Consider the following 19,366-nt stretch of genomic DNA (forward strand, 5'->3'; position numbering starts at 1 on the left):
TTTATTGAGCTCAGATTGTCGAAATTCTCTGCTGAACTGAGAGGCTCTTGAAATAAGGTACAAGTTTTCTCGCGTTACATAAGGTTTCACGCGATACTTCATCACTTCACTTCTCTAGTGATTATCTTGGCAACCACCAGCATTCGTGGTTTGGTAGTCAGCAGCACGCCTCGATTTGAAATGTGATGAATACGTCCTAATTTGGCGGCTATTCGCCGCACTGTAGGCGTGAATCGCATTTTAGCCGTCCTTTATTCCATCATGAATTGGATATATGCGTCTCATATCCATGATGCATTATGAACGTGATTCCAGCCTACATCCTACACTCGCAATTCAATCTTTCGAAAGGCAAGGCCGATATTTCGTTTTCGCGAAACGGCTTTCTACACGGTGATGTTAGTTTTACAGCCTCTTGTCTAAGTACACTATGGACCTCAACATATAAAGGAAGCAGTTCTTGTAGCTTCAGGGGCCTAATTCTGTGGCCCGATCAATATGTTCTAATTGGCTCTATTGGTGGCATGATGCCAGTCTTTGCAGGTGGTAAAAGTATTTCATCACTTCCAGCAGGCTGGGAAGGACCTTCATAGTCCTGCTCCCGAAAATAAAATACGCAATCTTTAGAGTTTTTACGAAAACGATACAGCATGCTCCAGAAGTGTTCCACACCACAGAACATGCATTTTCGCCATGAGTCTGATTCGCCCAGGCTCACCATTCTTGTAGTAATGCATGAGTCTATCCCTTGGCCTGAGGAAACGAAAATTCAGTTGCCCTCATGGACTGAAATTTTCAAAATTTTCGAAGGAGAAATCATGAGCCCGCTCATCCATGTGTAGCCACAGAAGTAAACTGATATCTGCGGCTTTGATGTGAGCCTTTTCTGAATGGGTTTCAACTTGGTGACAGAGTTGTGGTCACCTCTCTCCAGTGTCGAAAACTATACCAAGTTTATCCGCCTCTCAGGCAGATTCCTGGAAGAAAAATGCTCCGACCCATGCTTTTCCATGATCGCAGAACATGCAGAGGAAATGATACCAACTTTAAAGTCCACGGTCTCCCAGTTGTCAGAAAATGTATAAGTGTGAAACAAATAATTCAGGATGCAAAATCCTAAGATGAATTTTCAAGTTTTCACTTCAAATTGGAACAGCCCCTTTCCACATGGCTACTCCAAGAGAGTAGAGAAAGATCGAAACGTCAAGCAACATTGATATCTTCATTGATTTATTGCTGGAACTGAAAAAAAATGACTCAAAAATTAAAATTTCATTTTATGTGACACAATTGCATAGTAATTATTGATGAAGGTTATCATTCAATTATTGAACAGACTGCAAAACAAGTACGATGATAACTGAAAAAATAATCGATGGTGAAATTACATTGCTTATAAATGAACTTTGAATTGAATCGAACCGATAACTTTTTAACATTACGCCATTTACATGATATAAAATTTCGTCGCGAGATTTTCCTGCGTGTATGAACAAGAATGTAATATGTAGGGCGATCACGATGTAAGTGATTGAAAAAATATATGTTTTTCAATTCGATGTTTGTTTCATTCTCTTCAGAACTTTCGATCAAGAGCTCATTTTCAAAAGTGTTTTTTTACTGTTAAGACATACGCGTTTTTTCTTATGCCTGCGAAATTAAATGAATTACAGATATTGGATATGAAATTTTTGAGAAAATAAACAATCTTTCTGTACTATTATCAAGCGGATAACCGTTCAATTAACAGCTAAAAGACGGAACTACCTGAAAATGATTCGAAAATTGAAAATCTTCATTTATATTGCTCTAGATGAACCGAACATCAATATGCATTCTCCACCATTGATAATTAGTTTTCAAAAATGGGAGCAAAACTGTTACTGAATTGGTTTTGAACTGAAAAGTGGATAACAGTGGATTTCTGTTTTTACTATGCCAGTTTCACCAGGTGTTCGAACACAAATATGAGGAAACTCGTGAAATGAGATTATTCTCAATAGATTGATTGAAGAAAAACATCCGTAACAAGATCGAGAAAGCTTCTTATGTATTCATCAATATTTCTTTGAACGAAACATGAGATCCAGGAATATTCTAGAATATCGCGAGAATAGTCTGAAACCTTGGGAAACATTCAGATACTGGAACATTATGGACCTTTTGAAGTCTTGTTTGCGTGAATGGGGCTACTTATTAGTAGAAATATATAAAGCGAAATCTGTCGTGAGTGCTGGAGTCATTTTTTAATCAAAGAACCTTAATAACTTCAGAAAAGTTGTTTAGTTGCAACAAAAGTGATAAAGCCCCTTCAAAATTTTCACAAGCCTGATACGGTCAACTATCAGTGAGGTTATAGACGTTAATTTTCAATGTCATCATAAAAGTTTAAGGGATCCCTGACAAAACATTTCTAAATGCCAATAGAAACACCATTGAACCAACTAATTGATTCCTAAACAAATCCATTGAGGATTAAAAGTCGCCAGGTTATCAGGCTTTGTTGAATTGAATACAGCCAACGAGGTTACAGCTGTTTTGTGATGAAATGAATCTAGTTCAGTCTGCAATGTACTGGTTACGAATCATTTGTTTAAAAATATTTAACACTTCAATCTTATAAACTTCAATATGTTCATATACCTCACCTCAAAACTACCTACCTTTCTATGATAGTTAATCATTTCTTTTCTATACAAAGCATGTTCAGCGGTCAGCTATAACTCTTTCGTGTTCTTAATCTCCAATATGGAGAGCAATGTTAATTTAGCTGTGTTACGAACGAATAGTAAATGGTAAACGGATGTGATCGTGCGGTATTTGGGGAACCCCGTGAATTTTTGTAAATCATCTAAAACTCTTTGAAACTGTCAAACGTAGTTTGTTATCAATATTTCTGAATTCACACAAGTTGTTGAGTTTTCACGGCTTTGGGCAATTTGTTCTTGTATCATCTCTAAATGTTCCTTCTATATTACCCTGACCTAGATTTTTTTCCTTTCAACATTAGTTTGATACTGCTAAAACGATTCTACACAAAAATACAAAAATCATTATTTAATTAGCAGATTTCACCATGTCTCTTATGTGCCTCACAAATAAAAATTGTATTTTATATCTCGATCCAATATATTTGCTTTCTATTTCAATCACTAGAAACACACCCTCCATTCCATAATAAGATATGAATACGTTGAATTATTGAGATGAACATTTTCATCGAATAAAATATAATCTATACCTTGGATATCAATTTAGGATGTGATTAATATTTTATTCAGATAATCACGGTTTCGAACTATTTGGACCGTTTTGGAAAGATTAACACTAGTATCAGAGTTGACGCTGAATCATTGATGAAAATGATGAACACAATCATTTGATAATGATCATACGTATCTCTTTTCATCGCAATTAATATTTGGAATTTGGATTTTTCGAAAAATTTTTTTTTTGGATATTCACAAAATACTTGTGAAACACAGTAGGTATTTTAATGATTCTACTTTCATCCATATTTAAGATGTCTCACCTTCGAGCATTACTGATTATATGTTTTCCTACTTGATACGCGATACGAATAATTCATACATTCTAGGAGACAATACTGCAAACTATGGTTTGAAAGTAAATATCTGCGTCAAAATATTCAACATTAATTACTACGAAAACTATGAATACTTTGTTGATATCCTACTTTAACAAGGCATGCATACATATCAATCATTGAGATAGTAGTATATAATAAGTATGAATTGTTTGTATGCTAATTGATGGATAATAGTTACGTGAACGTACATATGGACAATGGTTGTTCATGGGCAACGTTCAAGTGTTCATCGGGATCATGTGTAGAGGCTTGATGAAATTTATGTTCAACAGTGAAAGAGGTATGTATCACAATCAATAATTGAAGAATAGAAACAATTATTGTTCTTGTTGCGTTAATAATATTTTAGGATGAAGGGTAATTGACTTATTTGTCATATTAGGTGCTAACATCAACAATTCCCGTAAAATATATGTTGATACTAGTTGTTGCCCGATCTTCAACTTTTGTGTTTTCCCAGATTCTCTAATAGCAATAATTTCTCAGGTATTTTTTAATTTTTTACTGTTTTTGAAGTTTATAACCTTCCACAATCTGTAAAAATAAAAGCCAAATCAATAAAGAATCTGCTGTTTTAACTTCCAAAAATTTGAATCAATAGGGAATCTGCTGAAGTGTAGTAAGGAGCAAACTGAAAAGAACACCCTAAAAAGTTGCTGCGTTATATGAACTACTGGGAAGTCCAATTAGTCAGAAACTTGTCATTTTCATAAAGTTTGGCTACGAATTGAAAACAATTGAACAAAAAAAAATCAAATATTGATACTTAGCCTTCTTAAGTGGTTGATGTTTCAAAAAACAATTATTTTCCGTTTTCGAAACCTATACTTAGACTGTGATAGTTCTATTTTTTTTTGACACACGTCGAAAGAAATAAGTATTGAAGAGGAAATAACTAACACCAAAAACCTCACAATAACATCATACCTGTTTACAGTTTGTCTGAGAAATTGAGACGCATCGGTTATGAGTATAATGTACCTATATCAACAACTTATTGGAGAAAAAGAATAATCCAATATATTGCTTTCCTGACGACTTCACACTCGTCTCGTCATTCCATTTGGATTCCAGAACTTCAGCTGCTGATGCACATCTTCACCGGCAGCAGGAGGTTGCATATCTCAATGCCACAAAAACCCAGTCATTGGTTTTCTCCAGGAAGATCAATTTTTCCGAACCGGACATGATAATGTCAAAACAAACTTTCTGCCCCAATAAGTTTGATGGGGGTTGAAATGGACAACAATAAACCTTGGCACAATCATGTCGTTGGAATTGCTAAGGCTTGGAACACTATTCCGAACCAGAAAACTGTACACACCTCAACAACTTTTAATGCTTTATAATGCTCAGATCAGACCTTTTTTGTAGTATTGTCCTGATATATGGAGCTCCGTTTCTAAGCATACCTTGAGGCTGCTTAATTCTATCCAGAAAAGAGCAAAGTCGCCTGATTGGAGACGCCAACATCACTTGCAACCTTGATGGTCTGGAACATCGAATATAAATTGGAGATTTGTTTCTCTTTTATAGATATTTTCACGGAAAGTGTTCAAGTGACTGTGGCTGCACATCGTTTTGAGGTTCAACTCAGTACACCTCGAACTTTACTGTTTGAAAAGTCTTTCATTTGGAGAACTGCGTTCATGTGGTATAAACTTCCTAAGAAATTTTTTACAAATTTTGGCGATTCAAATTCATTGTGAATCACTACTTTCGCACAGGCATTGCTCTTCGATTTCTTCGAGGATTTTCCTGTTGTGCTTCTGTTTTGTCTTGAAGAAAAAACAACATTTGATATCACCAACACATTGAGATCTCTCATGATACAAACTGAACCCGAAAATACGGTTGAAAGAACGAAGTATATTCACAATATACCTTGTTCTTGTGGAAAAAGACCTTCAAGACCCCTTAATGTGAGATAAATTGAACTTCCTGAATATATTAGGTGGAGCCAGATGGCAGGATCGAAGTTAATGGAACAGATTCATGCTATAGAATGAAGTGAAACAAAAACACCAAATAAACTAATGGAAAAATTACAGAACTAAAAAATTTGCATATATTGATTTAGTAGGCAATAAGTGTATTTCGAATAGTTCTGTGGAATATATAAACTAGACTTCACGAATTGATCTCCACAAGCTATATTTGAAAAATATATTACGACACAGTAGCTTTATCAACAGTGATTTGAATATTCAAATCACTGTTGAATGAAAGAAAGAAGGAATGAAGTCATTCCTTCTTTCAACTCCTCTTCATCATTTGTTGTGATTGGTAGTCCTTGTATAACCACATTATTTCTTCTCGTTTCTCTACCTATTTTGTCAAGTTTGCTATTGATTGTTTTAATTTCTCCTTTCCGTTTTTTATTTTCATTTTTCAGTATGTCATTGTCCGTTTCCATTTCTTGAATCATTGTGATGATAGTTTCTAATTTGTCGTCTTTTTCTTTTTTCTTTCTTTAAGGTGTTCTGTCAATTTTTCTGCTTTTAGAGAATATATCTGGTAACTTTCCAGTATCTTTTTTCTTTTTCCCTCCATCTGTCATCGATTCTTCGTCGCTACTTATTTTGATGTTTCCTAAATCCGACTCTGTATTGTCTTTATGTACCGCGATAAGAAGATTTCCCGAATCGACTTCTCAGTACAATGTTTATTTTATTATAGTCTTTCTACTCACTCTGTTCTTTCAAACTTATTTCCAATCAATTTCACTCACTTATTTCCTTCTCTAGTATATCACTTATGAAATCAAAAGTGCTCGAAAGTCCCAAGATTTGGGTTTGTTTTAGGAGCGTTATAATTCACGTCACAGTGTTCAGTCGCCAGGGCAGGATCCACATGTCGTGATATATTTTTCAAATGAAGTTTGTGGGGATCAAATTAATATGTATGTTCATCAAATAACGACAGAATCAATCAGAAAAAAAAAACAAAAGTCCAAGCTACAAAAGTCCAACCTACTTGGTTGTCATTACTGAGACGAAAGGCTGAAAACGTAAATATAAACCTTGACTAAACTGTATTCTTCAAAAAACATCCAGTGTGTGTTTTCATGTAGACTGTCGCGTGTGACATCTGGACATTTCATTTTTGACTCGTGTCAAAGAAAATTAGAGCTATCACAGTTTGAGACAAGATTTTTATGGTGAATGCAGTTTTCGGAAACGGTAAAGGATTGTTTTTCGAAACGTTAGTCAAATAAAAAAGATTAGTAGCAATATTAAATGTGTTGAATCGATATTTTTCGATTCGTTGGCAAAATTTATAAATATTAGTTTATATAACGCAGTAACGTTTCGAAGTAAACTTTTCAGTTTGCCTTTTACTACACTGCAACAGATTTTGTATCGATTCAGCTTTCATTTTTTCAGATTGTGGAGGGATATAAATCCAAAAAAATTTTGAAAAATAATAAATTCTTCACAAAATAATATCTTTTAAGGAGTATGTTTTATTCTTTGATTTATCGCTTTACAATAGTAGTACCCAAAGTTTCAGCAAACAAAACACCAGTTTTTCATTGTATTTTCTCCAACGAATGTTTGATGTGATTGTGCAATGTAACTTTCGTATTCATGAATCGAATGAGAAATATTCAGTGAAACACCCACCATACTCTAGAATATCAAACACCAAACATTAGAATAAATGGCTAATCCATGTGGAAATAATCATCGAAAAAAACATTTTTCAATTTTAGAGTTAGAGAATTTCAAATCATTATTTTGATAGATAATTTCAAGAATTCATACTATATCATCACTACTACCATCATTCAATTCCTCGTATCCAGTTTAGAAGCACTGAATCCAAGTAAAACAATTTCAATACTATCCATGTAGAGAACTTGCGCGCCATTTTTCCAGATTTGGTGAAAACAAATATCTCAGGTAGAAGATGAAACTGGAGCCTCTGCCGAAAAATAAATCCAAAACTAACTTTTTCTTGATCAGTAGTAATGCAATACTCTTCTCGACGCACGTTTCACCAACCAAGTTGGCGTCTTCAGTATATGAAGAAAACGTCTCTATGAGGTGGAAAAAACATCTTCAATGGATGAAAAAAACATCTACATCCCCTGAAGACGCAAATTTCGTTGGTGAAACGTGTGTCGAGAAGAGTATTGCATTTCTGGTGAGTGTGAAAAGTATTTGTACCTCTTCTCGACGCACATTTCACCAACCGCGTTGGCGTTTCCAAACCCGAAAAATAGTGACACTGAAATAGAGATACAATTAACCAAAGTTTTAGAAAATCAACTGAGCAGTGTTTTTATTGTTTTCTTTTTCAAGAAATGTTCGACGCGATTTATATTACGTTTTTATCCATTTACTCAATTGAACAGTACTATATGTTGAAGAAACATTGCTGGAACACTTACATATTCATTAAATTTTTACATTGCGGAAGGTTGGAAAGATTGGGAAAATAACGAAATGCCCGGTTAGTTTTGAATGAACAGGTGGTATGAAGATGAACATTTGCAAAAATAAACAGTTGAAATTGGTACACATGAGGAGTCGCAAAACATTTGAATCCTCACGTTATATAATTGAAGGACATTTTTTAATTATATAAAAATTGAGAAAAATGGTTAGTGAATGAAAGCACATCTTGTTGGACGCATGGAAGACATGTCACTGTCAATTTTCACTTATGAAATGGAAATGGAATTTATCTGTGATTTATTCTAATTGATACAGTTCATTGTATGATTTTCACTATGAAGGGTTTTACAAAAACCGCGACACGTGTTTCGCTATACAATAGCTTTCTCAAGCGTAAACTAAAAGTTACTTCTATTTATATACTTTAACATATTATCTACTTCAATGCCTACTTTTCAATAGATGGATCTACTAGAGAAGGTCAGATATGCATTCATCAACTATATGAATAAATGTTTTTGAAAGTACCGTGAAAATACTCAACTATTTCTACCTGATGAATTACATGTTGCAGTTTCGTGAACTCTCCGAGTCATGAAAATTGAAAATTCTAAATCTTGAAACTACATGGTTTTTACAATACTATAATTGAATGAAATTCAGTTTTTGGAACAAATTCAAATATAATTACGCCAAATTGTTTATTGGACGAATCAATTATTCATTTCAGTTGTAGAATGCTGTATAAGAAACAATTTTCATCATTAACTCGATCTTGTTTTGTTTGTTATTTTGAATGATTTCCACTTCGATTATTCATAGAAATCCAATATAAGATACGATGACACACAAGAAAATGTTCACACTTTTCAGCAATAATATTTGATGGCATTGAAGTACAGCAAATGAACATCAGTTTATTTGAATCAAAAGGGATAATTCATTCCTTTATCAATTCTTGAGACAGGTAGCAATGAAAGTTCATTTTGGAAATCATATAAGGTAGGTAATTGTAGGCGAAGTGAATGCCATATAAAAAGTTGAACTTTCAAATGCCGAGATGCACGTGAACCTGCTCTACTTCAAGTTCATTCAGTCTAATTTTCACATGACTGGTAAAAATATCAACAGTGCTGATAATTGATACATTTTTTATTAGATTGGTTACTGAGAAGAAATTGTTATTCGTAACATATCGAATGAGGTTCTCTGATGGTCGTGATTGACGATCATTGATTTAAAATAGTTCAACTAGTATGATTTGTATGGATACAGAATCGTCGAAAAATCTACCATTATGAATGGATTGAATCACTAAGAATTAGAAACTGAAAAATGAGATGGAAACTCCGATGGATGGATCAAACAATATATTTTTCCACACAATAACACTGTAACACTTTCAGCCCCAATATGAATTTCTGATATCTTGTCAAAAAACGTTATTCTATCATTCTGTGAACATATCAGATGCGTTACTAGCTACCTGCGTGACATCCGGTTCCAGGATAAATACAAATAGAGATTTTATCGAGTGTGTATTTATCCTGGACCCGGATGTCACGCAGGTAGCTATAGCTGCCTCCGTGGTCATGTTAGATGTAGCCTGGGAATTCTAGGTCTTCTAACTGGAACCACAAATGTGCGGTTGGCTCCTGTTGTTGACTCCGTGCGTTTGTGTTGTTTCCTGATTTCGGCAAACAAGTGTTTCCCATCTTTACACTTGGCTGCACCGCGCTGATGAGGCCAATAGCCAGAAACACGTGTCCGCGGTTTGCCCCCCTTTTTTGAGTGTTGTCTCCACAAATTGTTTAATTTTTGATTCATATATATATATATATATATATATATATATATATATATATATATATATATATACATATATATATATATATATATATATATATATATATATATATATATATATATATATATATACATATATATATATATATATATATATATATATATATATATATATATATATATATGATGTGTTGTTCTTCCGGGTGTTCATCCGTTGTGTACTTGTACGACAAGGATATACATTACCATGTTCCTAATTATATAGGATGCTTCAAATGCTACCATGGAAATTATTCCCGCAAGTAAAAGTTGAAAAGTTGATTTTTACACAATTTTTTCAAACAATTAATCGATGAATGCATAGAATGCATACATAAAATAAAAAGGAAGACATTTCTAAGACTGAATTGAACCACTAACGAACTTGTCAGGTGGAATTCATGAAAAAAGTAACACAACACGTAATGGTCTTGTTGGATATTAATTTGTGTAGACGTCATCAACTGATTTAGCGCAAATCTGTCATTTCCCACTTTAAAATTGGAACAGTAAGTTGTGCCAAATACTATAGAGCCATTACTAAGAGCAAGAGAGAGTTATATATTGTTTTTTTCCTCTATATTCACTTCCATTTCTATTTTCCGTTCTGGAATAATTTTCATGATGATAAATAAAGATTTCGGAAACACTCATTCACGATTTCATTACAATTGCCTGATATTATTGAATTGAATGACGGCATCTGGAAAGAAAGATTTTTGAAATATTCATTCAAATGTGAAGGTTATGAGATTGTGAAATCATTCAAGAACTGAAACTGATACGTAGAATTCATTGAACGATTTACAGTCGGTTCAAATACGGCAGAAGGTGTCGGATCATCTTTGAAAACACAAAACTCTTCACAAAAATACAACCGCACACTTTAAAGTAGTATCTACATAACGGAAATATATGCATTTTGAGCCTTACAACATATCAATAACGTACAACAACGGATAATTATATTTTCTGCTGGATAAGTATATCCAGCAGAAAATATAAAGATTGATCCATTTGATTCTCCTCTCTTATGGAAATAGACAATGGGAAAGTTGACAAACTTACCCGTGCAGCCTTTGACGCCACAGATTCAGTGAATGTAACAAACTTATCATCAAGTGATGTGTTGTCTGGCTGGAGTATCTCATCATCAAAATCGTTAAATTCTCAGTGGGACTTTGAACTAACCTTGGAAAAATTTTTCATAGATTGTCCGTAGTCCATTCATGGAAGGAGATTGTCACATTTCACCAAAAATGAACGCAGTACTATATAGTCCTCAAGAAGATATAATATCTCTTGTGACTAGGAAATTTTCAAATGAAATATTATAATGAATGTATTTTGCCAATAACCGTTCGGGTTGGAGATATCAATATAATAACAAAATCTTGTGAAATGAGGATTTGTTTCATTCCACTGAATTCTCAAAGGTCGAATATTTCAATTGATTTTTTTTCAGACACAAAACATTGTGTTGACTTAAACTAGGAATTATACATATATTGTATTTCATCAGTTCGGACTGCCATTGTCTAATAAATTGATTTGAAATCCCTGAGAAAAATTCAAAAGATTAACTGAAAATAACAATTTCATTGAACAAAAAACTGAAATTACAAAGAAATGCAGTACTCGCATATGGAAATAGTGACAGAGCAGCGTGACTTATATATTATCTAAGCATTAGTCACTGGGATGACTGTGACAGTGTCGATTACAATATGTTATAGAATAGGAAATGTAGTATTGATTCATTACCGAGTTGAGTTGAAGTAGAAGAGTCATTAATCGTTATAATGTGAATACGCGTATGATTCCGTAACCTCGTCCATTCTACTACATCAGAAGTGGTGAAAAGTGTGAATAGTGTGGTGTCTTGTCAAAACATGGAAAGAAATCAAAGAGGCGTTTGTCCCTAATCAACAGCAGTCCATCCAGATCCTCTTCCAGCTCCAGTGAAGAGGATCGTAACCGAAAACGAAAGAGGATGTCACTAAGAGCAAGATTCCAAAGGAATCGAGTCGACATCGGAAAGAGTCGAAAAATCGCAGGAGTCAAACTGTAAGTGTGGCCAGTTCAAATACTATGCCGCAAATATGCAATGTACAGCCAAGCTCTAGTATTGTTCGTTCGAGTGCAGTGCCTGAGTTTGATCCACTGGATATGGAAGTGTCCGATTGGATCGATATTATCCAACTTTATGCAAGTATATATGGTTGGTCCGATAGTTTCATAGTTTATCAAGTAGTAACTAAATTGAAGGGAACAGCTTAAACATGGTATGAAAGTTACATACAGTGTGAATTAGGGTGGTCTCAGAATACGTGTACGGAATGGAAACAATTACTAAGTTCTACATTTCAATGTACAAGAAATGCTAACGAGCTATTTATGGTGGTGGCTAATCATAAGCTAACAGAAGGATGCTCATTATATGAGTTCCATTTCAATCATTTGGCAAAAATCAATAAATTACAATTGAACTTTTCTGACTCCGACAAAGTTTCTCTGATAATGAGTGCAATAAATGATCATAATTTGAAATTGGCAGTGGAAGCGTCAAATATTCAGAATCCTAACATGTTGGGGGTGTACCTCAAAAATAAAACATACAGACAGGGAGCAACTGAAATCTGCAAGAGCCGTTCGCAACAGCCGATATCAAGTAGTAGTAATTCAAAATGTTTCAATAGAAGTCCCAGGGAAAATAATGAAATAATCTGCTCTTGTGATGGGAGAGCCGGACATCAAAGGGTTGAGTGGAAGAACAACTCAGTAGCACTTGTGCTAACTAACTTGAACTTCGCCTTTTGTTATGTCAGCAACTAGCTCTCTAATTTATTTAAATATTTATATGTAACTACAGCTGGGTAACAATGAAGACGATTATTATTATTATTATTATCATAATTGTAGACACAAAAATAAAATTTGTAGTTTCTGTTCAAAAAAAGGGCACATTGAGAATGGTTGTTTCGAAAAACAGAAATCAAAATCTACGTCTAATAAACAGTTTAAACGGAAAGACATAAAAGACACTAAAGTCGAAAAAGTTAAATCAATTCGAAATAACCATATCTCTTCAAAGTTCTACAAAAAATTTTCATTGATGGCAATCAGTGTACGGCATTTGTAGATTTTGGGAGTGACTGTTCAATTATGAAATCGAAAGTAGCACAAAAACTAAAGCTGAGGGTCAACAAGCCACTCGAACAAATGGTTGAATTGTCTGGATTTTTGGGAACTGGAACAACAGTGACCCATTATGCAGAGAATTTAACACAAATTGATGAAGTTGCGTTAAAAATAGTGTATTACGTAATCGACGACAACAATATCGAAAATGATATTCTGATCGGAACAAATTGAATGTGATACTTTGTCGGTGCAGGAAAAATCGAAATTTGACAAAATTTTGATGGAACATGAAAAAAGTATGTTTTCCGATATGAAGCACCTGGGGAAAGCACATTCACTTTTTCTGTCTATCGATTAACTACAGATAGGCCTGTCACTTATCGACCATATCGCTTTTCAGAGAAAGACAAACACATTTTCAGGGAAACAGTAAGGGAGTTGTTGGATGCAAAAATAATACGGGAAAGTGAGTCACCTTATTCACGTCCAGCTTTACTAGTAAATGAAAGAGATGGTCAGAAAAGAATGGTCATTGATTATCGTAAACTCAATAGAATCACAGTGAAAAATAGTTTTCCGATGCCTCTAATAGAAGAAATTATTGATAGTTTTGGGAGAATACAGATATTCCACAAATATCGATCTAGCTTCAGGGTATCATCAGATACCATTAGATAACAAATAAATTTCGTGTACGACATTTATAACGCCACGAGGTCACTATGAATTCCTTAGGACTCCATTTGGGTTATGTAATGGTCCCTCAGTTTTTCAACAATTTATGAATGAAATTTTCCAACCCTTAAGACAGTTCCACATAAGACGATATCTTAATGACATTTTGATACCATCTAAATCCAAAACTGAGGGGTTAGTTCTGCTAAACGAAGTTCTGAAAATTTTGGAAAATTATGGCCTAACGCTAAAATTGTCAAAATCTGTATTTTTGATAGAGAAAATAACATATTTGGGTTACGAAATTTCGTAACCCATTTCGTATCTTCATCTCCATCAAAACCGAGGCGGTTGATAAATTTCCAATATCAAAAAATCAACATCAGTTGAGACAGTTTTTGGGTCTGATCGGATTTTTTCGAAAATTTATAAAAGATTTTGCTCGAATATCAGCTCCTCTCACAAAATTATTTAAAAAAATGTCGTTTTGGTATGGCCAGATTCATTGACAAAAATTGTTCAAGATCTCAAGAGAAAAATTTGTTCAAATCCTGTATTATGTATTTTCAATCCTAAACTACCAATAATAGTTTATACAGATGCGAGTCGGGAAGGCTTCGCAGAAATATTAGTTCAAAAATCTGAAAACAAAGAAAATGCTGTTGAGTATTTCAGCAAGCAAACAACTGAGGGGGAGAAAAACTATCATTCATTCGAACTAGAGTTACTTGCAATTGTGAAAATCCTAGAAAAGTATAGGTTTTACCTCCTTGGAAATGAGTCCAAACTACAAAGGGAAATAAGTATATACTTGTAATTGTGGACGGATTTTCAAAATTCACATTTTTGAATGCGGTCCTCAAATGTGTCCTAGTGACATTGAGCGAGATATGTACAATTTTCGGAAATCCGAAAAGATTAATAACAGATGTGGGAAAATGATTTGTTTGTAATGAATCCAAACAATATCTCGAACGTAAAGATATCAAGGCATTAATAGCAGGAAACACCGCATTACACAAAATACGCCAGCCGAGCTTCTATTTGGATTCCCACTGAAAATGGATGGTGATATCCACGACAACGCCAAAGAGAGGAAGGTGGACGTCACTGCGATAAGAGCGAATAGAGGCAAACAAAATGCCTCCTTTAATAAAAAATGGAATCCACCAAAAGTTTTCGATATTGGTGACTTGGTCTTGACCAAAGTCATAAACCACCTGCAACTGGTGAAAGTAAAAAGCTATTACCTGAATTTAGAGGTTGATTCAAAGTGATGGAGTTCCAAATGACCTTTATAAGGTGAAGGAGGATTTACACACGAGCAGAGCTAACCGCCCATACGAAGGTGTGATGGCAAATCGAGCCCTTGATGGCAAAAAACAAGTTCTTGATGGCAAAACGAGCCCTTGATAGCAAAACGAGCCCTTGATGGCAAAACGAACCCTTGATGGCAAAACGAGAACTTGATGGCAAAACGAGCCCTTGATGGCAAAACGAGCCCTTGATGGCAAAACGAGCCCTTGATGGCAAAACGAGCACTTGATGGCAAAACGAACCCTTGATGGCAGAATGAGCCCTGGATGGAAATACGAGCCCTTGATGGTAAAATCAGCCTTTGACGGCGAAATCAAATGTGGATGGTATATCAGTAATTAAATATTTGCCCCTTCTTTTTACAGGTGTCCATAGCGTTGGGTTGTTGGGGACAACAACGAGTCAGGATGGCCGTGCAGTACCCGTCTATATATTATCTAAGCATTAGTCACTGGGATGACTGTGACAGTGCCGACTACATTATGTTATAGGATAGGAAATGTAGTATTGATTCATTACCGGTTGTGACTTGAAGTAGAAAAGTCGTTAATATATCGTTATACTGTGAATACGCGTATGATTCCGTAACCTCGTCCATTCTACTACAGAAATAACATGCAATCAACAACCAAAACAAACATTGAAATATTAATAAAAACTGAAAATTAAAAAATTTTAAAAAAATTAACAAAAAATGAAAAACAAAAATTGAAAGATTCCAAACCAAGTTACGTCACGACTTTAACGAAAAAACATAATTTTTTTTTTGTAACATATTTGAGAGTGAAATATCGTTTTGAGACTAGCTCAATATTGCTCAATATTACACAATGAAATGAAATTTTAAAAATTTAATGATCCCAAAGTACAAGTGTTGCTCCAACTGAAATACATGTTCGTTTATTAACGATTTTTCAGTTCTCATTGTACACCGCACTGTTTTATTTTTCAATGGGGAACCTCACTATGTGATTACTTTACGATCATGGTTACACATTCAATGGAAAAGTATTGCTACATGAAAAGAGTGTTACTATCTTTAATGAAGGATGTCGTAGTTTGGAACTGCATCCGAACGTTTCGCCAGCACGAGTGGCTGGCTTCTTCTGAGGTTTATTTATCTTGATGGTTCATCAGAGTATCAGAGAATCTTGGTCGCGAAAGCCTTAACCAATTTACTTTTAGATAATTTGATAATCTGTTTCATATTTTAACTAAAAATTAACAATTTGAACACAGATTTGGTTTCAATTAAACTTATGAAAAATATATATTTTGTATATCGAAAAAAAATTATATTTGGATGTAATCATTTTCAATTCAATAGTTTTAGCGATTTTGAATGTTAACTCCATTGAGGTACTGCAATATTCTTCATACTGCTCAAGTTTGGTGAAAATGAGGATGATCATTGATGGAAAATCATATATCCTTGAATATTAGTTGGGAACCCTCAACGGTTTTGAGGTCTTACTTGATTTATTATTAATTGAACGTAATATATCAACTCCCAATCTTTTTGAGCTAGTCAAACATTAGTATACAAGCTCATAATTCAACACAGACGTCTCGTATATAATTTTATGATGAATAGTTTGAAGGATGTTATCTATTATGAACATTAATATTCACCAAGGAAATATTAAAAATATACTTATAGTGATTTCTCTGTACTGAATTGAATCTCACAACGTTCCTAGATAATAAGATATATGGAATGTCTGTCGGAGAACAGATGTGTATATCACGACAGGCATTCATGCAAGTTTTTCCGAAGAATGTTTCTTAGTCGGATGTGAATTCCAGAGAAGAACTGAATCTTGTAGAATAGATCCTGATCAACAGCGTTTATGATAACAATCTAATTGATTCTCCACTATCCAAAAATTATACAGTCAAGCCATGAAGGAAATTCACCCAATATCAGCTATCCTATCCTAGTTCGGAAATTTCTAATTTTCTGAATATAAAATATTCAAATGGAGCGTTCAAAATCTATTATGAAGCACGCAATAAACATTCCCAATATTGAATTCGAATGATCAAATGGAGGTGAATAGCTCTCATTACTCACTATGTTCTTATCAGTTAACTTTTTTCTGTCACTCTTGAATAATTGATGTGCATTATTTAACAATTTATTAAGTTTTCACCTGTATTCACCTGCTTTTAGTAGTTGATGAAATGATTGTATCCACTCTATACGGCTACTTGAAATAATTTTAGAAATTATTATCTGATCGGACCGTTTTTCACAGTAACTTCTTTAGGATGTAAAATGTAGTAACAATGAATAAATTGAAGGAAGTTTATGAAATAGCTACACGTGTTTCGCTATACAATAACTTTCTCCAGCAAGATTCGACTTACATTCTTTATAGAGAGAGTTTCTGTTAGATATGTTGTTGATAAAAAACAGGCAAACTAGTTCGTATCACGGGAGAATGATGAACAGCAAAATCGAATTTTTGGGAAACATATTCTCATATTCATCTGAAAAGCATATATAAAATCTAGCTTTCATACTGAAATGAAGGTAGAGTTGAAGTTTATTGAATGATCCAAAATCGATAAAAATCCATTGTTCTAACCTGTTTTTGGGCCTTCCTACCTATGATGTGGCCATGTGTTGAGAAACTCACACCTGTCTCCATAATATAATCAACTGTTTCATTTCAATTCGAACTGAGATAGAGCTAGTGAATGCTAGACCTTCTTCATTGTATAGAAGCTGAAATTTGCATATTATGTCCCTTTGGTATGGTTGATCAAAACTGCGGTCTATAGAGCAAAAGCTTGTGAATGCCAGATATTCTTGTGGTTATTTGTTGCAGCCCAATTCACACTGAAGCTATTACAGCAAAGGCCAAATATTCGTTGTTTTATAAATACTGTAACATAAACTCGAATGGCCATTTGTTGAATTCCAATTCAAATTGGAGTTAAAAAAGCAAAAGCCCGCAAATGCCAATTTTTCTTCGTTCAATGGAAGCTGAAACTCACATCTGCCTCCTTGGGGTAATTTTTGTATGCCGATCCAATCTGGGGTCGAAACATACATCTATCTGTTTCCTTGGTATAGTGAGCTGATAGACCGTGAACCAGTTGACACCAGATGTTCGTTGCGTAAAATTCTCTGCACAATAAGATTTTTTCTTGAAAGACAGAATACAAGTACTACAGCTAAGCCCTTAAGGCGCTCTCAGAGCGGTGCCTGTGCGAAAGTAGCGATCCACATTGGATTTGAGTCGCTGAAGATTGAATTCACTTGGAAAAATGTGCTAAGAAAGTTTATTCCGAATAAATATAATTCTCCAGACGAAAGAGTTCTCAAACGATGAACTTCTAGGTGTACTGAGTTGAATCTCAAAACGATGAGCAGCCACAGTCCGTTGCGTATTTCTGATATGTACCGCTCTTGGTGGAATCAAATGTGTCAATTCTCTTGGACAATACTCCAAAAAGGTTTGATCTGAGCTTTATAAAACATCGAAAGTTGCTGAGGTGTGTACAGTTTTCTGGTTTGCTACAGTAATCCAAGATTTTGAGAAAAAGCCTTTGCAATTCAAGCGACATGATTATGCCAAGATATATTGGGGTCTATTTCAACCCCTAACAAACTTAATGAAGCAGAAATCGAAATTGTCTGACCTGACATTTTATGTCCGGTTCGGAGTAATTTATCTCCTTGGAGAAAACCGATGAGTGGGTTTTGTGGCATTGAATCGAACCTGGTTATTTTCACACCAATTCAAAATCATTTCTAGATCTTCATTGGGATATGCAACATCCTGCTGCCAGTGAAGATGTGCCTCCGTAGTCGATGTTCTGGAATCTAAATGGAATGACGAGACAAGTGTGCTCTCGTCAGCAAAGCAATATATTGGATTCTTGGTTCTTCCCAATGGGTAGCTGATATACAATGAAAGAAGGTTGGAGAAAACCTGGATAACACCAGCGTTAATGATGAAGGTATTCGAGATATATCCATTGAGGGCCACTTGCAGGAAACGTTCTTCCAGGAAGCTGAGGAGCCATACATAAAAGTGATCCGACTAGCCATAGCATCATAGTTTGGCCAGCAAACTTCCAAGCCACATACGGCCAAAGGCCTAAGAATTATCAAGCGCAACATGCGATTGCGTTATTCCAAGTGAAATACGATAGAAGGTCGCCTGTTGATCTTTGTTTCCGAAAACCATATTGAAGATCGCTCAAGATGTTGAAGCCTTCCGAATATTTGAGGATATGGTGGTTCACGACTTTATCCATGATTTTTGATATCACTGATAGCAAAGCGACTGTTCTATCGTAATTTGGAAGATTTTTCTTGCCTTTTGTGGTAATAGGCTGAACACGAGCAATCTTCCAA

At 34.6% G+C, this 19,366-nt stretch overlaps 1 protein-coding gene across 2 annotated transcripts in view; it reads left to right on the forward strand.

Annotated features, from left to right (window-relative positions):
* The window catches only part of Drip (aquaporin homolog protein drip), a 91,716-nt gene that overhangs the window by 14,017 nt on the left and 58,333 nt on the right, over positions 1 to 19,366 (forward strand). Inside the window, exon 1 of one of the 2 annotated variants that reach the window (XM_074179137.1) lies at positions 3,738 to 3,890. The exons of the other annotated variant lie outside the window; for it this stretch is intronic. Coding sequence (XP_074035238.1) covers positions 3,818 to 3,890 — 73 coding nt within the window. The 5' untranslated portion in view covers positions 3,738 to 3,817. Of the gene's footprint in view, positions 1 to 3,737; positions 3,891 to 19,366 lie in introns of those variants that run through there. 2 annotated transcript variants of the gene reach the window in all.

The sequence above is a fragment of the Leptinotarsa decemlineata genome, unplaced genomic scaffold (genome assembly GCF_025532065.1).
Source record: "Leptinotarsa decemlineata unplaced genomic scaffold, Ldec_3_MD MMD2_tig00004307_RagTag_RagTag, whole genome shotgun sequence".
Lineage (NCBI taxonomy): Eukaryota > Metazoa > Arthropoda > Insecta > Coleoptera > Chrysomelidae > Leptinotarsa > Leptinotarsa decemlineata.